The sequence below is a fragment of the Dipodomys spectabilis genome, unplaced genomic scaffold (genome assembly GCF_019054845.1).
Source record: "Dipodomys spectabilis isolate Male_0828 unplaced genomic scaffold, ASM1905484v1 ptg000600l, whole genome shotgun sequence".
NCBI lineage: Eukaryota > Metazoa > Chordata > Mammalia > Rodentia > Heteromyidae > Dipodomys > Dipodomys spectabilis.
In genome coordinates, this window is record NW_024871277.1 from 2826576 (window position 1) to 2845776 (window position 19201).

The window sequence follows — 19201 nt, forward strand, 5'->3', positions numbered from 1 at the left end:
ATGTTAGAAATAAACATTAAATATGTAGATATGTGTGCATATGTGTGTGTGTGTATTAAAGACAGGGTCTCACTATGTGGCCTAGTCTAGAACTTGTAATCCTCCTGCTTCTATTTAAATGCTGGGATTCTAGGTATGTGTCACCATGCTCAGCATAAAGAAATAATTTATTTCCTGTTTTTTACCTTTTTTAAAGATGGTAACTAGGACAACCAACCATGATAATGTGTTTTCCTTTGTAACACATAGATGTAAAACATATAACAATAGTAGTAGTGGTGTTGGGAGTAGGAAACAGAAGTATAGGTATTTCTTCTACATGTGTTGCATAGTATTAGTTATGATATTAAAGCAGCATTCCATAAACCTTCATCATCCTTCTTGGTAGCCACTACCCACTTGACGTTCCTGAGCCCTTAAACTGTGACTGGTTTAAAATGAAACTTGGTGTAAGAATAAAACATAAACCAGACTTCAGATATAATATGAAAAATATTACAAATTTTCTCATTAATTTTTATGCTAACATATATTGAAATATAATTTGCATATATTGGTTTAACAAAAATAGTAGTAAAATTTCACCTTTTAACTTATTTAAATGTTGCTTTCACGAAATTTACATTATATACATGGGTCACATTAGCTATCAGGCCGTCTTGTTAAAAATAAACTTGAAACAATCACTATAAACAACATCAAATAAAAACAACAACCAGACAAATAGAAACAAAGAGTTAGAGGAACAAAGAATAGAGGAAAAATGAAAAATATACAAAATGAAAGAGGGAACAGAAGAATGAAAATAGCACATGGTAGATTTAAATCCAACTATTAAATGTTCATGAGCTAAATGTTCCCTAAAAGATGGAGATTTTCAGGTTGAATTTTAAGTCTAAGCTGTCCACTCCCTTTAAGAAGCCTAATATACTTAGTTTGGGTTTTCTTTTGTTTGGTTTCTTTTTGTCTTGATAATAGTCCTTCCTGTGTTGTCTAGGCTGGCCTCAAATTCCTGGGCTTAAGAATTCCTCTTGGGCTGGGAAGGTGGCTCAGTGGTAGAGCGCTTGCCTTGCATACATGAGGCCCTGGGTTCGATTCCTCAGCACCACATAAGCAGAAAAAAAAAAGCCGGAAGTGGTGCTATGGTTCAAGTGGTAGCGCACTAGCCTTGAGCTGAAGAGCTGAGGAACAGCGCCCAAGCCCAGAGTTCAGGCCCCATGACTGGACCAAAAAAAAAAAAAGAATTCCTCTTGTCCCAGCCTCCCCAGTAGCTGAAACTATAGGAGTAACCCACCATACTAAGTTACTCAATCCATTTAAGATTTTCATAGCATATAATCATTGCATAAGCTAGTATTTGATTGTGACATTCCTATTCATACATACACACAATGTACCCTACAGATATTCAAGTTAAATGACATAACTAGCTAAAAATAAAAGAATAAAAAGGATAGATTATACTAAACTACTAAAATACTGAAGTCCAGAAGTCCCTGCCCAGAGTTCTTGAAAAACACCTAAGAGGTGAATCTCAGTCACATGCTTTAGGATCTAGTCCCACATTCTGTAGCAGGAGATCTTAGATGGTTGTGACGGTAAGCACTGTCCTCTGATGGACCAGGAGAGTGTGCGACATATTTCATAACCATTGGTAACACATAATTTACCAAACCAGACCTAGATAGTTTGGAGTAACAAATAAACTTCTGGATAGAGAAATGAGAGTTAATTAATTGTAATAATCACATCACTGGAAGGAGAACTAACAACATAGAACAGGATCCATCATTCACCATGACCCCATATCATCCAGCCAGCCAGGAAAACTGAAAATAAAGCAAAGATTAGAGAAGGAAGAGAGGTACTAGATTGAAAGGGCAGATGACATCTCTTTTTTTCCTAACATGATCAGAATTTCCAGACATGAAAGCAAGGTCTTCAGGATTGCAGTAAGAATTGGCCAGCTAAGCTTCCAGCCACAAGATGCATGGCTTCAACAGCATTTATTTTCTCACAGTCTGGAGGCTGGAAGATCTAGGTGCCAGCACTGTTGGTTTGTGGTGAACCTGTGCCTAGCTTGCAGATGGAGCCTCTGTGTCTTCACAGGTTTTTTTCTCTCCTGTGGGAGGGCAGAGAAAAATACCTGGCACCTCTTTCTCTCTTTCTTCTTTTTTAAGGCCACTAGAATTATTGGATTAGGGCCTCACCCTTATAATTTCTCTTCATCATAATTACCTCTATATAGGCCTTATCACAGTGGGTTATCTTTGAGGAAGACTCAATTCAGTGTGTAGGAAAATCTACCTAGGGAACGTGATAAAAATCAGTTTAGTGTTTACAAGTTGATGGTCTCTAAGCAATACTTTTTTATTGTTTTAAAATGCTGGAGATTGAATATAGGGTCTTGCACTAAGTGCACCACCCCCAAGTACAGTTTATTAACTAATGAATGTGTAGGATATAAAACTACTGTAGTTTGGTGTCAGTGGCTCACACCTGGAATCCCAGCCCAAGTTCAAAGCCAGCTCAAGCAAGACTGTGAGATTCTTATCTCCAATAAACTACTCAGAAAAAGCCAGAAGTGGCGTTGTTGCTCAGTGGTAGAGTGCTAGTCTTGAGCTCAGAGAGGCTTGGGACAAGACCCAGGCTCTGAGTTCAAGCTCCAGGACGGGGGGAAAAATCCAACTAAGTACTTTAATCTACCAAGCCATAAAAGAATAAAGCAATGCAAAACTGCAAAAATACCCTTCTGATTTTTACATCATCTTTGAAACCTCTCATTTTAATGGAGCCACAAACATAACCAGGCCTCATTCATACTAGGTTTAAGATGCCACCTCTGAGCTCCAGCCCAAGATCATGGTCTCTCCTTTTCTTCTGTCATTATTCTATCATAGTCTCCTCACAGGAAATAACAATAATGCTTTTATAATTTGTCCTTCACATTGAATCTTATCTTCCTTTCAAGGATCTTTCAGAAACAAATTGTTAAGGTCTTTGGTGGCTTTCCATTGTGTTCTGTTAGTAGTAGTAGTAGTAGTAGTACTTGCCAGTACTGGGGCTTGAACTCACTTAAGGCCTAGTGTTCTCACTTGGCTCTTTTCTGCTCAAGGCTGCTGCTACCACTTGAGCCACACCTCCAGTTCTATTTTTTTTTTTTTTTACAATCCCAACAAATTTATTGTCACCTGATGATAACACAAGGTCATCAGAACTGTGCACACTAACAACGGGGCTCATCAAACAATATGAACAGATGTTTTCTTAGATTCCCAGCAAAGAACACGAAAACACAAACAAACAAACAAACAAACAAAAACACTGTATAAGATTCTTGATAACTTCTCCCTTCATTGATCATTTCTAGTTGGAGACACTTTTTAGTAGAGTAATATTATCTCCTTTGAACATGATGCGACCCAGTTGTTTTCTTGACTTTGTTTTAGAATGAATTTCTTCTGCATCATCTAACACAAGGTTCATGTATTCATTAAAGCCAATGATGCAGCTCTCTATCCGAATATTCACTTGCTCATACAGCCACACCTGAATCCGAGATCTATTTTGTAAATATCTATAGATAAGGTTGATGGGCTGCAGCACCATCACCTTTTGCACCCTTTGGCCCTGGCCATGGTACGCCATGGTGGAATCTTACAAAGGCCACACGGATCAGCACGCCACCCTATGAGGCACCTTCTGAACTCTCCTACTGTTTTTAAACTAGAGCCTAAACTTAATTCAGTCGGTGAGGCTCTACCCAATCCAGTCCCTACCTTCCTCTTGAGCTACATATTAAATCTTCCCCTATCGCTCTTCAGTGCACTAATGGTGATTGTTTTATCGCTGCTATGATCAATTACTTGACAGAAACAACTTACAGAAAGAAAGATGTATTTTGGCTGACAGCTTCAGAGATTTCAGTTCATGAATTGCAGGACCATGATGAGGCAGAGCATCCCAATCACAGGAGCATGAAGAAGAGGCTGTTCACCTCATGGTGACCAGGAAACAAAGGGGTAGGGAGCAGCTGGGTGAACACATGATGGTCAAAGAACTTTCCTCAGTGACCCCCTTTCTCCTGGTAAGCCCACTTCCGAGTACCTTCCAAAGGAACTTCCACTTCCAACCCATGAGTCTGTAGCATACCTTTCTGATTCAAACCATGACATTAGCCAAGCTGGGTTTCTGGTTTCCACAACAGGCATCCTTCCCACCTGTTCTCTCCCTGGTATCATCCTCCTCATTCTCCAGCATGTACCAGTTGTCCATTAAGCTTTTGTGACCTGCTGGTTTAGGTCTCTTCATTGCTCTGTCTTTGCACACTCGATTCTAGATCTTGGGGGGAAAAAAGCAAACTCTGGCCCAGAGATCAGTTGCTGAGGCTCTAGCCTTAATTCTTGTCTGAGTCACTGCGTTTCTGGGCCTCTGGGGTCGGAAGGCATTTGTAGAGTTGAATGTTTTCAGACTCTCCAAGATCAGAAAATGCAAGGGATAGGGGCAGAGCCACGTGGAAACCCTAATTCAGTTTTACAGTCCTTTTCTAGAAACACGTATGGTAGGGAAAGGAGAGTGCAAGGGCAGAGTGCAAAGACGCACTGGGCAAAGCCAAAGATTTTGGGGTTCAATACTGCTTGTTCACCAGTGTAAAAGAATGTAAACCAACCTAATAAGCTTTTGAAGAAAAAAATGAATATATAAAACATGATACAAAAATAGTTTCATACTGAGGAGGCAGAGAACTGAGGACTGCAGTTTGAAGCCAGCCTACACAGGAAAGTTTATGAGATTCTTTTTTGTTTTTGTTTTTTTCGTCCGGTCGTGGGGCTTGAACTCTGGGCCTGACTGTCCCTCAGCTCTTCAGCTCAAGGCTAGCACTCTACCACTTGAGCCACAGCGCCACTTCCGGCTTTTTTCTTTTTGCTTATGTGGTGCTGAGGAATCGAACCCAGGGCCTCATGCATGCAAGGCAAGCGCTCTACCACTGAGCCACCATCCCAGCCCAATTTATGAGATTCTTATCTCCAGTAAACTACTTAGAAAATCAGGAAGTGGTGCTGTGGCTCAACTGGTAGAGTGCTAGCCTTGAGCAAAAGAAGCTCAGGGACAGGGCCCAGGACCTGAGTTCAAGCTCCAGGATCAGCATACAAAAAAAGTTTTATTTAGGCATTATGACAATATGACAATCGTGCAATTTAATGTTTTGACAGATGTACTCAATCATGAAACTAAGATAGTACACATGTCCATGCCACCAAATTTTCCTTATACCCCTTGTCTTGCTCCCTCCAGGGAGCCATTAATCTGCCGTTAGATACATTAGCTTCTATTTTCTATAATTTAATGTAAGTGGAATCATACAGTACATATTTATTTGTGCTGGCTTTGTTTCACTCAGTTATGTTTATTTGAGGTTTTTGTTGTGATGTTATGTATATCTGTAGTTGGATTCCACTTCAGTGTTGAGTTACAATTGTATCATAGTCCTCATAGTCTCCATTTCCCCGATGAAGCGCATTTAGGTTGGGCTATAACAGAGAAGCCTGGCAAGAGAATTTATAGGCAAGTCCTGGAATGAGCTGTGTCTAGTTTTCTGTTGAGTGAGCATGCAGGGTTTGTCACATGGCAGGTGAATATATCGACACATTGTTCATCAAAGTGGTGATCATCACTGTATATCTCATCAACCAGCATTGTATACCAGTTCCATTCTACATTTTGGTCCTCTCTTAGTGTGACTAATCTTTTTAATTTTAACTATTTATCTTTTTAATTTTAACTATTTATTTTTAGGCTGGAGCTGGGGCTTGAACTCAGAGCCTGGGTGCTGTCTCTTAGCTTTTTAGCACAAGCCTGGCACTTTATCACTTGAGCCATACCTCCACTTCTGGCTGATTTGGTGGTTAACTGGAGATAAGAGACTGTTGGGTTTTCCTGCCCAGCTGATGTCAAACCTCAATCGTCAGATCAAATTCTAACCCTGGATCAGAATTACAGGTGTGAGCCTCTATGCTGGGCCTAGGTGTCTGCTCAGACACCTCTCTTCGACAAGGCCTCATCTAACTCTCTTACTCAAGATGACCTCATCTCCTCTCAGTTGTTCTTATCATATCACTATGATTATCCCCTTCAGAGTATTTAATCTATAAATCAAAAAATGTTTACCTATTTGTGTGTTTATCGTTTGTTTCTTCTTATCACAGAAGTTCTTTGAGAATGATATTCTTGTTTACTTGATCAATATTATGCCCCCAAACACTGTTAGTCTATTATTCTAGTCTATTTTGGGGGAGGGGTCCAGTCGTGGGGCCTGAACTCTGGGCCTGGGTGCTGTCCCTCAGCTCTTCAGCTCAAGGCTCGCACTCTACCACTTGAGCCACAGTGCCACTTCCGGCTTTTTTCTTATGTGGTGCTGAGGAATCAAACCCAGGGCCTCGAGCATGCAAGGCAAGTGCTCTACCACTGAGCCACCTTCCCAGCCTCTATTATTCTAGTCTAATGAAGTATTTAACAAAAATTGTTGAATGAACCAGGTGCCAGTGGCTCATGCCTGTAACCCTAACTACTCAAGAGGCTGAGATCTGAGGATCACAGTTCAAAGTCAGCTGGGGCAGGAAAGTCTAAGAGTCTTTCATCTCCAATTAATCACCAAAAAGCCGGAAGTAGAGCTGTAGATCAAGTGGTTAAGCATCAATCTTAGGAGACAGTGACCAGGCCCTGAGTTCAAGCACCAAGACCAGCACCCACACAAAAAAGTTTTTGGACGAATCTGTCTGTGTGTGGTGTGTACCAGGCTATAAGTTCTATAATAACTGGACTGAGTTATGTCTTGCTCATCCCTGCATGTTCACTCAGAGGGTGGACTCAGTATGTGCTGAGCGAAAATGAAAAAAATAGCAGTGTCAAGAGATATACAGCAGCCTGGCGCTGGTGGCTCTCACCTGTGATCCTACCTACCCATGAGGCTGAGATCTGAAGATCTTGGTTTTAAGCCAGCCCAGGCAGGAAAACCCAGGAAACTCTTATCACCAATGAATCACCAAAAACTACAAGTGGAAGTCTGATAAAGTACCAGCCTTGTGCAAAACAGCTAAAGAACAGCTCACAGGCTTTTATAACACAATTATAAAGCCAGCAGCACTATAATCAAGAGTGCCAGAGCCTTCTGAGCAGAGCACAGGGAACTGTCTCAGCACCCGCAGGAGCCCTCAGCCTCGCCAACTATGGGACATCCTAGCTCACAGGAAGACTGCCTGTAGTTCCTGGCTTGTTTTCCTTGTGTACTGGTTTCCAACTCCTACCAGAAAGTGCCCTCCCTGCATTCATGAAAATCTTCAGAGAGCTTCTTACTTATGATCAGAAACAGATATAGGCCTGGTAGACACCAAATTCTCTGAGAATTTGGTCACTGCTGCTGCTTTTCTGTCTCCTTTCTCCAACCATCCAATTCTTTGATATCACTTGGCTAACATATGAACTTTGTCATAACCTATGCACATCTTTTTCAACCTTTTTAATTATTATTATTATTATTATTGCCAGTCTTTGGCTTCAACTCAGGGTCTGGGTGCTGTCTCTGAGCTTTTCCACCTCTACCACTTGAGCCACAGCTCTGCTTTGATGCTTGTGTGTGTGTGTGTGTGTGTGTGTGTGTGTGTGATTAGTTTTTATTTTTATTTTATTTATTATTTTATTTTTTACCAGTCCTGGGGCATGGACTCCGGGCTTGGGAGCTGTCCTTGATCTTTTTTTGCTCAAGGCTAGAGCTCTACTACCTGAGCCACAATGCCACTTTTGGCTTTTTCTGTCAATGTGGTGCTGAGGAATCGAACCCAGGGCTTCATGCATGCTAGGCAAGCACTCTACCACTGAGCCACCTTCCCAGCTCCTCTGTGTGTGTGTGTGTGTGTGTGTGTGTGTGTGTGTGTGTGTGTGTGTGTTTAATTGGAGATAAGAGTCTTGTGGAACTTTCCTGCTGCTTGTCTGGCTTTGAATGTCGCTCTTCAGATCTCAGCCTCCTAAGTAGCTAGGAGTTTGGATTTTCACTCAAGGTCTGAGCTACCAGTGCCGGGCTCTTTTTAATTACCTTTAAGTAGTTGTACGAAGAAGTTTCAATTCAACATCTTAGTTTATGAGTCCTGTTCATCTTGATTACTGTCATCCCTTGCGTCCCTCTTAACCATCTCGCCCCAACCCCATCTGGCTTCTCATTTGCCTGTCATTAAATGCTCACAGCAACAAATCTTGGTTATCTGTGGCAAACCCCAGTTTGCTTCTGCTTCTTTCCATATTTGGGTGATAAAGTTGGGCCTCAAGGAGCCTCTGTACCATGTAAAGCAAACCCCAACTTGATGTGTGAAGAGAGCAAGCCCCTGAGTGTCAGCCAGTTGAGCTGCTGTCAGAGGCCACCAAGGCGAACACCACGACTGCAGCCAGGGGCTGGACACTTGGGTAAGTTGTTCTTTTGAACACCTTTCTCCCCTTCCAACCTGAAGGATGAAACCAGTGCAGCCAACATGGGCGCATGCCTCAATGCTCTGCAGAGTGCTCAGGCAGTATGTTGGGGGTTTTGCTCCAGGCCTTCTCTTTGCCTCTGGAGGACCCAGCTGAGGATGCACATGAGGACCAGCCAGGCAGAAAGCTAACCTCTGAATCTGTCTTCTTTGCCCACTTCGAGGATGAGTTTCCTCCCAGGACACTGTCAGCCCCAGCTTCCTAGAAGCCCACGGAGGAGACCAAGCTCAAGGTCTTTCTCACAGGCTCTTCACACTCAAGACAAAGACTCCCCAGACATACGCACACATGCCTCCATCTGTGCCCGCGGCAGCCCAGGGTCAAGCTGAGACTTGCTGCACGAGCTGAGTCTCCACATGAACTCAGCAGGAAGAAGCCTTACAAAACACGCAGCCACTGTGGCAAGAAAGCCAGCTAGATGCCACCAAGGCTGTGAGGTGGTGGGCAGAGTCACTTGAAGACCACCAAAGGGAAAAGAGAAGCCAAGCACCACCTCTGCCATGTCCCCCCCCCCCCCCCCCCCCCAGTACTCTCTGCCAAGAGCAGGAAGGGATTTGGGAACTGAACACTTCTGCCAGACACTTCTCAAGGTGGGAATGCGTGTCATCTGTGCTTATCCAAGGATGTGAAATTAGTGTCTATGTTCGGTTACTGCATGGGATTTTGGTGGTGGTATATGTTGGTGAGCTTCACTGTTCTAAGATTATCAGCAAGGCAATAACAGATTGTTTAAGCCAGGAATGGATGTTAGTTCTTTCCTACCCCTTGCTCTGTTGGTGAGTTTCTGTGTTCACATCTGACACAGAAAAAATTAGATAGGCCAGGAATTGTTGCATGAGCCACAAGAAGGCTGAGGAGGGGAGAACACCGGAACCCCGAAAGTCAAGGACAGCCTGGGCAGTGTCACGAGACTTCCACCTCACAAGTAAGGGTGAACACCTTGTTCATCCTCACAAGATGGGGCGAACAAATCCAGCGGTGCTACTCTGCTAGGCACTATGTTGAAAATGAACTACACAACTTGTGGGCAGGGATGGGAGGGAAAAACTAGGAGAGAACAAGGGAAGGGGTGATACTGTCCCAAAAGATATGTACTTCTTTGCCTGATTTATGTAACGGTCACCTCTGTTTTTCGCATTGTCTAACAAAAGTAATTTTAAAAAGCAATGTACCCATTACCTGACTTATGAAATGACAGGCCTGTATGTATATCACGTTTATAATAACAATAAAAATATATTTAAAAAATAGGTGAGTAACAGTGACTCACATGTGTGATCCTAACTATTTATGAGGCTGAGATCTGAGGCTCGAGGTTCTTAACCAGCTTAGGCAAGACCCCACGCTCTTGCCTAACTTTCTTGTTCAAGGCTGAAGCACTATCACTTGAGCCACACAGATCCACTTTTGGCTCAGCTTCCTGAGTAACCAGGATTACAAGCATGAGCCATCAGTTCTTGGCTGAGTTCCCTCCTTTTGAGATGGGTATCTTTTATTGATAAAAGTGATGTCTTAATCATTTCCTTCATATATCTCATATACATTTTAAATCTAAAATTTATATATAAATGAATATATAAATATAAAATTTATACACACATATACATATTAAAGCTTTCTGAGGGTTGTTACCTGTTGAGTACACAGAAGCAGCAAGGAGTTCCTGAAGGGTGGAGAGCAGAGCCGGCTCCTCCCTGCCTCTTGCTCAACACGGAGCAGGTCTGCTGAGAATCCTACTTACACATGGACCCCAGGAGTGAGGAGGCACCTGCCTGAGGCTCACTCCCTGCCTTATCTGATAGAGCAATGTGGCGACTGGTCCTATCAGAACCCACACATACCTCTAGGGGGAAGAAGTAGGCAACAGTTTTTTCAAGAGTTCCTTTCTCTCATAAAACATTCAGGACCAGAGCAGCTGTTGATGGCTGCATGGTGGAGATGGACAGAACTAAAACATAAACTAGGTAAATGATGGCATTTATTTGGACAACAAAATACATGTTTCTCCTACAGAAAACAAACCATCTAATTTGTATGTGTGTGTGTGTGTGTGTGTGTGTGTGTGTGTGAGAGAGAGAGAGAGAGAGAGAGAGAGAGAGAGAGAGAGAGAGAGAGAGAGAGAGAAAGAGAGGATTTGAATTCAGGGCTTTGTACTTTTGCTTGGCCTTTTTTGCTCAAGGCTGACACTCTGCTAGACTTCAGCCTTCCAAGTAGCTAAGGTTACAGGCATGAGTGATCAGTACCAGCCCATCTGAAATTTAAAACTAAAAAATGATGGGGAAGGACATAGAATTGAATGGGGAAACAGCCCTTTTAAGGTAGTGAGTGCAACTGATGAGGTTTTACAAGAACAATAACAAACAAAACCCAAAAAGGTTCTCTTTTTTTCTTTTAAAAGGTAAAGAGAATAATTTATTTGAAGGCAAAAGAAGAGCCATGAAAGAAAGTAAGAAAAATTATCAGGCTCCCCAAGTAGGGAGGGGACCTCTGGATCACTTTGTGATGGACAACCAAAAAAGCTCTTTGAAATCGTATTTTGACACCTTGGATTGGTAATCTATAATTTGGAATTGTGGTCATTTAAGAAAGCAATGTATCTTTTTAAAAAATCATTAATTGTTATGTTTAATCCATTACATATGGCACTGGGAAGAAAAGCATCAAATACAATGCCAGCTCATGAGAATCCTGTAGTTTTAATACATGAGACATTAGGGCACCGGATCCCACATCCATTTGGTGGCAAAGCATTAATGTTTTAACACGCTACTTGCTTTGCCTTACAGGCAGCTACTGAGAAACAGGACTTTCTTTATAAAATTTATCACATTGAGTTTTTCAAAACCTGATAATGTGCGCTGATCCAATTGTCTTTGTTCCACCTCAGCATGTGAAAGTCATTTGTTTTTTCCAAGAAATAAATGTATAAATGTATTTCTACTAATCCCATAAAAATGATAATAATGAGTCCTGACTTCCAAAAGGACAGTGTTTTATATTTGCAAATCCAAAATGACAGTGTTTTATATTTGCAAACCACTTTATAAACAGTGAACACACATGTCATTTGATCTCTCTACTAGATCTGTTCATTTGTTTTGTGTCCATACTGGTGCTTGAACTTGGGGACAGGGGCACTTTACTTTAGATTTTTAGCTCAAGGTTGGTGCTTTACCATCTAAGCCACTGGATTTCCAGCTTTTGGTGGTTTATTGAAAAAGAGACTCTTGGATTTGTGTGCATAAGCTGACCTTAAATCATGATTCTCACATCTGAGCTTCCTGAATAGCTATGATTATGAGTGAGCCACCAGTGCCCAGCTCCCCTTACCGTTTATGAAGAAGGCGGTAAGAAAATGAAATGTAGACTATTTTACTGACTTGCCTTTGGCTGGAAAAAGTCAAAAGTGGGGCTGTAGGCCTGTGGCTCACACCTGTAGTCTTAGCTACTTAGGAGGCTGAGATCTGAGGATCACAGTTTGAAGTCAGCCTGGGTAGGAAAGTCTGTGAGATTTGTATCTCCAATTAACCAGCAAAAAGCCAGAAGAACACTAGCCTCGAGCGCAACAGCTCAGGGACAGTACCCAGACCCGCTCCCCAAGACTGGTACCAGAAAAAAAAAAGTGAAAAATGGGACTAGAACTCTGGATATTGGCTTCTTCACCCATTTTTTGTGTAGAAAGGTTATTCATAACTGTACAGATCGTGTCACTGAAAATCTCTTCCATTTCTAGAGATGAGTAAAACGTGCCCAAAGACGTGTGATTCCTAGTATTTGTGCACACTTTCCTGGTGTAAGTCATGGCCATGGGTTTTCATGCACTGTTGGAATAACATGTAAATCATGCTGGTAAACAGCTCAGCTATTTGGCTTCTCCAGGAGACGGAGTCCCTGGTAGTGCTTAGTTGGCAGATCTGACTTAGAAAAGCATTACTTCGGCCTACTCCACCCCTCGACCCAGTTTCTGCCAGAAGTTGGCACCACCGCTCCCGAGTGGCACACACCGCAGGCACTCTGCACTTGCTCCATCCTGCCTTGGCAATGTTCGGGCCTCCCTCATTCACCCTGCAAAGAGCAGGAGGAGGGAAGCTCATGTGCAGACCAGGTCAGGTTCATCTCTTCCCCACCCATTTCCTAGATTCATCCCCCTCCATTGGGCCTCTGAGTCCTACCTGTGTGCTACAGGCTACGCTGACAGGGGACACACAGATTGTCACCTTGGAAGCATGCTTAGAAACCACGAGAGCTTCACACCTGCTGCCCTTAGAGCTTTCTGGTTACCCTAGATCACTTTTATGATAAGGAAAGACAGATTTCCCCCCCCATGTGTGAGTTCTAGAGAGAGAGTGCAAACAGATGCCCAGCTAATATTTATCTTTACATATTTACGTATTAATTATTAAATATTAATTTAAGATATTTAATTGGATGCTACTAGTTTCATTTTATTTTCATATTCATTATAATTTAATATTTATTTTCAATTTAATGTAAATAGCTAATTTGGGGAATATTGATGAAATAGTTAAATATTTCAATGTCGGGTAACTAGCCATAAAATAAAATGTGTTCTTTCTGCCGACTGCAGACAGGGTATGCCAGTAATAAAAGTTATGGTTTTGGGGCGGGGGACGATTGGGTGGGGGGGGGGAGGATGGGAAGGGTAAACAAAGGAGGAGGCTGCAATGCTTGATAAGAAATGTACTCATTATCTTGCCCATGTAATTGTAACCCCTCTGTACAGTATTTTCACAATAAAAAAAGTTATGGTTTTATGTACTGATTTTTGGCAAGATATTAATCAGCCAGTTATGCAGGAATAATAACATTTTATGTTACTGACAGAATGATTTCTTCTATAAAGTTATTGTTGTAATTTTCACAGCTGAGCATGGTGGGATACAACTATAACCCCAGCACTTGGAAGGCAGAGACAGAAGAAGCATGAGTTCAAGGACAGTCTGGGCTATATAGTAAAACACACACCCCATCTTAACTGTTTAAGATCAATGACAGCAAAAGGCTTTCCTGTAACTTGTGCTCTATTGACAGTGGTGAGCTAATGCACACACACACACACACACACACACACACACACACACACAATAGTTGTATACAAAGAGTAAAAAATTGAAATGTATTTTCAGCAAACAAAAATAAAATGAAAATTATTTTACACAGATTTTCATTATTGAGAAGCTTGGTTAAGAACAGAAAAAAATAAGGCAATTTCATATGTATCGATTCCTCCCCCCTCTCTCTCCTTACTTCTCTTCTTTATTCCTTTCTTTCCTTCTTCAATTGTTTAAAACTATCTTGAAGTACTTGTACAGAGGGATTCCAATTCAACATGTCAGTTTATGTCCAGCAGTGGATCATTCTCTTCCATCTCTCCCAACCCCACCCTTCCCCTCAAGTTGCTGGTTTCTTTTCCACAATGTACAGTGAATATTGTGACTGCACTTACCCTCCCTTTATATCTTATCTGTCCCCTCTCCTTAATCTTGCCCTCCCACCCCATCACCTCAGGCTCCAGCTTCCTGGTTGTCATTTTGTTTGACTCTAAGGAGTTACACTACTGGAATTCTCCCCTGCATGTATCAGTAGCAGTTTCCTTCCCTACACAAAAACAATAGTTTTGGGTTCTCCTTTTAAAGGCAATTTGCTGTAGGAATTGTACTTTTCTGTCACTTGCTAGGAAATGTCTGAGTAGAGTACATGACATCAGAAGAAAAGGAGAAGTATTTGTTGTCAACAAACATAAAAATTCTGGAGGGAGGCTGGGAAGGTGGCTCAGTGGTAGAGCACTTGCCTTGCATGCAGGAGGCCCTGGGTTTGATTCCTCAGCACCACATAAGCAAAAAGAAAAAAGCTGGAAGTGGCACTGTGGCTCAAGTGGTAGAATGCTAGCCTTGAGCTGAAGAGCTGAGGGACAGCGCCCAGGTCCAGAGTTCAGGCCCCACGACTGGACCTAAAAAAAAAAAAATTCTGGAGGGCATTACATCCCTTGATAATTCTATAAGGCAGAAAATAGTGTTAATGCTGGGCTGGGAAAGTGGCTCAGTGGTAGAGTGCTTGCCTTGCATGCTCAAGGCTCTGGGTTCGATTCCTCAGCACCACATAAGCAGAAAAAAAAAGCCGGAAGTGGTGCTGTGGCTCAAGTGGTAGAGCGCTAGCCTTGAGCTGAAGAGCTGAGGGACAGTGCCCAGACCCAGAGTTAGGCCCCATGACTGGACCCCCCCCCCCAAAAAAAAGAAAATAGTGTTAATGCAATATCAAATCAAAGATTAGAGAGTATAATTCACATTATTTTTCAAGAACAATAAAAACAATGAACAATTCTAACTTGTATAAAGTATATTCATGGTGGCCAAATCTGCATAGTTGCTCCATGTTCCTCTTAGTATTTTCAACACAAGATTATACTGTAGAATACCTAAGTGACTATAATGTTTCTCCATAGTAGGAAAGTTATCAATGCCTATTTCCTGTAGGTTTAGGAACATTATACATGATTATTTAATTCAATTATTAATGAAGAGAGATCATAATATCTTTAAAAAAATTCTCAGTGGAGTGTGACAGTGCATACCTGTAACCTCAGCACTTAGGAAGCTAAGGCAGGAGGATTGTAAGTTCAAAGCCAGCCTGGGCTACAGTGCAACTTCGAGGCCAGCCTGTGATATACAGCTATTCTTTACCTTGAGAAGTCTTTCAATTTCAATGGTGCATATCTTCCCTCTGAAGTATCCATTGACAATGGACTACTTCAGTCCATTGATCAGAAAGAAAACGCTATGCCTTTGTATATTTTAATATTCATCACCTCATTTGACCCACACAATGGCTGAGTGAAGTAGACGGGGGAATACTTTCTCTTCATGTATAATCAGATAAGGAGACTGAGACTCTGGGTTTGTCCTTGCCCACACACAGGAAGGCCAGTGGAAAATACACAGTGAAGTCTCAGCTGATTGCTGGTGTGTAATGACAGTAAAGTCCCTTCCTAGGTACCCTTCATGGAACTTACGATCTTTGCAGATAGAATGCTAAAAGAAATTCCTGTAAGTAAAATACGTTGCTTTCCTTTAGGCTTACCCTTGCTTACTCTAGATCAAAAAGGAGTAAGTAAATACATATACATATATAGACATACATACACATATATACATATATGTGCATATCCATATAAATATATTTATAAATTATATAAGTAAATACAAATGTATGTATGTGTGTTTGTATATGTGTATATATATTTATATGTATATATATTTATGTATAGGTATATTTATATACATGAATATATATATGCTGAGGTCCTATAACCCAGACTTTATGCTGGGAGAAAAGGAATTTTCATTCCAGTAGAGAGAAAGATGATCAAGTAAGGTCATTTTGGCTAATGGTAAGGACTGTGGAGGAGGGAATAAATGGTTAACAATGGAGTTCACCTTCAGCAGGCCTTCCAAGGTCTCTTGAGCTGAGACCAGGAGAGCTTAAGCCAGAATATTCCAGGCAAAGGGAAGGAGAAGCTGGGTGTTTGAGAGGAGACTGGTGTGGGTGGGCCGTGTGGGGACGAGTGGGGGGAGGGCAGCCTGGCTCAGATGCAGGGATTCTGCACTCTGAACTTACTGGGAGGGGAGCAGGGGAGCAGGTGTACCGCAGGCAGGCAAAGGTGACCTTGGGGGAGGAGGAACCGATTGGAAGGCTGCAGTGAGTGTTAGAACCAGTGCCCCTCCTTCAAGTTCTGCTGCCAGGGTACAAGCACCTCAGGAGGCTGAGATCTGAGGACTGAGGTTTGAAGCCAACCCCAGGCAGGAAAGTCACTGAGATGCTTATCTTTCAGTCATCACCAAGAAAGCCAGAAGGGGAGCTGTGGCTCAAGTGGTTCAGCACCAGGCTTGAGCGAAAGGGCCCAGGTACTGCGTTCAAGCACCAGGCCAGGCACACACACACAGGGCCCCTGGACTTACAGGGTGGAGGGAATGTTCCCATGCAAGATTGGAGAATGGGCAGGAAAGGCACAAGCTCCATAAGATGTTTGTCAGCACCTCTCCTGTACCGAGGCAAAGGAGAAGAATCAATGCTGACACGTTGGACACGGATATCTGCCAAGAAAAGCTTCCAAAATATTAGCTAGTTCTTCTGTTTATAATCCTCTATACCTATTGTGTACCAGAAAAATCCAAATGCACATCTTCCTTCTTTGCAGTAGTGGTGTTTGAACTTAGGGCCTCCTCACCTGAAAGACAGGCAAGCTACTCATCGAACCACACCGCCAGGTCTCAATTGCTTCACACTTTGAATATATATATTCTTATTCTATATGAGAATCATTTGTATTCTTTACATATATTCATATTCTCTCTATATATCTACATATATTCTATACATATCTATAAACATCTAGATATATTTAACTATATCTATCTATATTTATCTATCTGTAATATAAGTATCTATACATATATATCTAGGTATAGATCAATATGTATAATGTTTGAACTGATGTTTAAGTTCTCAGCCAGAAATATGCACTCATTGTGTTCAATTAAGTTGGTCCTCTTGGGAGCATATTGTGTTTCTGCTTAGAATACTTAAGCTGATGTTATAAAGTGTTGATATATACAAGTGTAATGCATTTTATAGGGAATCTCCCTTTGAGGAATAAAAATTATTAACACATGTGTTTACGAGGAACTCCTTCTCTAGGCTAGCTTACCTCTTCTCATCTAGAACCCAAGAATCTTCAAGGCAAAAACAGCCTCCTGGCATACCAAGCAAATACAACATAGTAGATACTCAGTGGTTATTTGTTGAATGAACAAAATAATTGCTATGTATTTATGGTGCACATTTTAGTTATTACCTTTTCCAGTAAACCACAAACACCCTCAAACTTAGATCCTTTTGCTGTATACCACCATACTGCAGTCTTTGTCCTGTCATTGATGCTGAGATTTGAGGTTAAAATCACCTATGTCAACATTATTGTAATACTTACTGGATGCCAGAGGCTGGGGTGGTGAGATGAACTAATTTTCCAAAGTAACACAGAATACAAGGAGTCACTTACCACAAATGACTACATTTTATTAAATTCCCCTTTATACTTATCTCTTTGATACTGTCAACTCTTTGAAGACAGTGCTTGCCTCATAACAGAACAGTAGCAAGCAACATTTATTGAGAAGCTTGAATAAGCTTCTTTGAATATTTGACTTTATTTGAGCACCATAAAATGCTAATGTTGTAGGTACTATTATCAAACCTAAAGATATACACAATAGTTGTTTCTCTGGAATAAATACCTGGAAGTAAAATTACTGCAAAAGGCTAATTTTTTTTTTACTTTTTATTTCTTCTTTATAATGTGAAAGTCTTCATCTTTAGATTGGTTACAGATGTATTTGCAAAGTGAATACAAAGTTCCCATATGCCTCAAACCCAGCTCCCTTATCGCTTACACTACTCATTAATGTGGTACCTTGTCATGATTACTGAACAAATATTGAATCCCTATGTCATTCAGGACTTTCTTTTTTTCTTCCTTTCTTCCTTCCTTCTTTCTTTCTTTCGTGCCAGTCCTGGGGCTGGACATTGTCCTTTGTGCACAGGGCTAACGCTCTACCACTTGAGTCAGAGTTCCATTTTCAGGGTTTTTTGGTGGTTAATTGGAAATAAGACTCATGGATTTTCCTACCTGGGCTGGATTCTGATAGCACTCCTCAGAACTCAGCCTCCTGAGTAGCTAGGATTATAGGTGTGAGCTACCATTTTAAGGAGTACTAGTTAGTTATTTTGTAGACTGCCCAAATAAGTGTAACTTTTCTGATATTTTTCTCATGATTAGAGTTTAGGAGAGAAAGACCACAGAGGAAAACTCTCATTTTCATCACATGAGAAGAAAAATATATATTATGACTATTTCTCACCTCTGTTGACATTGATCATTTGTTTGTGGCAGTGTTACATGCGTTTATCTGTTTTAACATTAGTTTCTTTCCTGTTTTAATTCTGCACATTTAGAAAGAAGTCTCTATGTGAAGCCCACACTGAAGAAGTTGATATCTTTACCTCCTTGAAGATGGCGTATCTGCATAAATTATTTGCAAAGGAATTTTTTTCTTTTTGTAGTGCTAGAGTATAACCCACGCCTCATGCATACTTGTGCTCTACCATTGAGCCCATCCCTACCACTGCAAACAAGGTCTGTCCGTCTGTCTGTCTGTCTATCTATGTATCTATCTATCTTCACATTGTTATCATTTACATATTTATTTTCTCTAGTGCTGAGCATTGAACACCAACATCTTTGTTCACAGTTCTTTATAAATATTACATCTATACACAACTATAGTATCTATGTTAAGCCAATAATGAGTGTATAGTAATGTATTCCATTCTATTTATCTCTATTACCACGAGTCTTTTTCCTTCTCCTCCTCCTCCTTCTCATCCTCCACCTCTTCCTCCTCCTTCTTTTGCTGATGCTGGAGCTTGAACTCAGGGCCTGCACGCTGTCCCTTAACTTTTTCACTCAAGTCTGGTACTGTACCATTTGAGCCACAGCTTCACTTCTAGCTTTTGGTTGATGAATTGGAGGTAAGAGTTTCATAGACTTTCCTGCCAGGGTTGGGTCTAAGCTCATACCTGAGATTTCAGCCTCCTGAGTAGCTAG

General features: G+C 41.4%; 1 protein-coding gene across 1 annotated transcript; it reads right to left on the reverse strand.

Annotated features, from left to right (window-relative positions):
* Positions 1-3177: 3177 nt before the first annotated feature.
* Positions 3178-3648, reverse strand: LOC122100777 (small nuclear ribonucleoprotein E-like). The gene has a single exon (XM_042671151.1). It carries the CDS (start codon positions 3646-3648, stop codon positions 3367-3369), a length of 282 nt encoding a protein of 93 aa, XP_042527085.1. The 3' UTR covers positions 3178-3366.
* Positions 3649-19201: the final 15553 nt, after the last annotated feature.

Coding starts and splice junctions, on each gene's coding strand:
- LOC122100777 (XM_042671151.1), bottom strand. CDS start 3,648: ATGGCGTACCATGGCCAGGGCCAAAGGGTGCAAAAGGTGATGGTGCTG.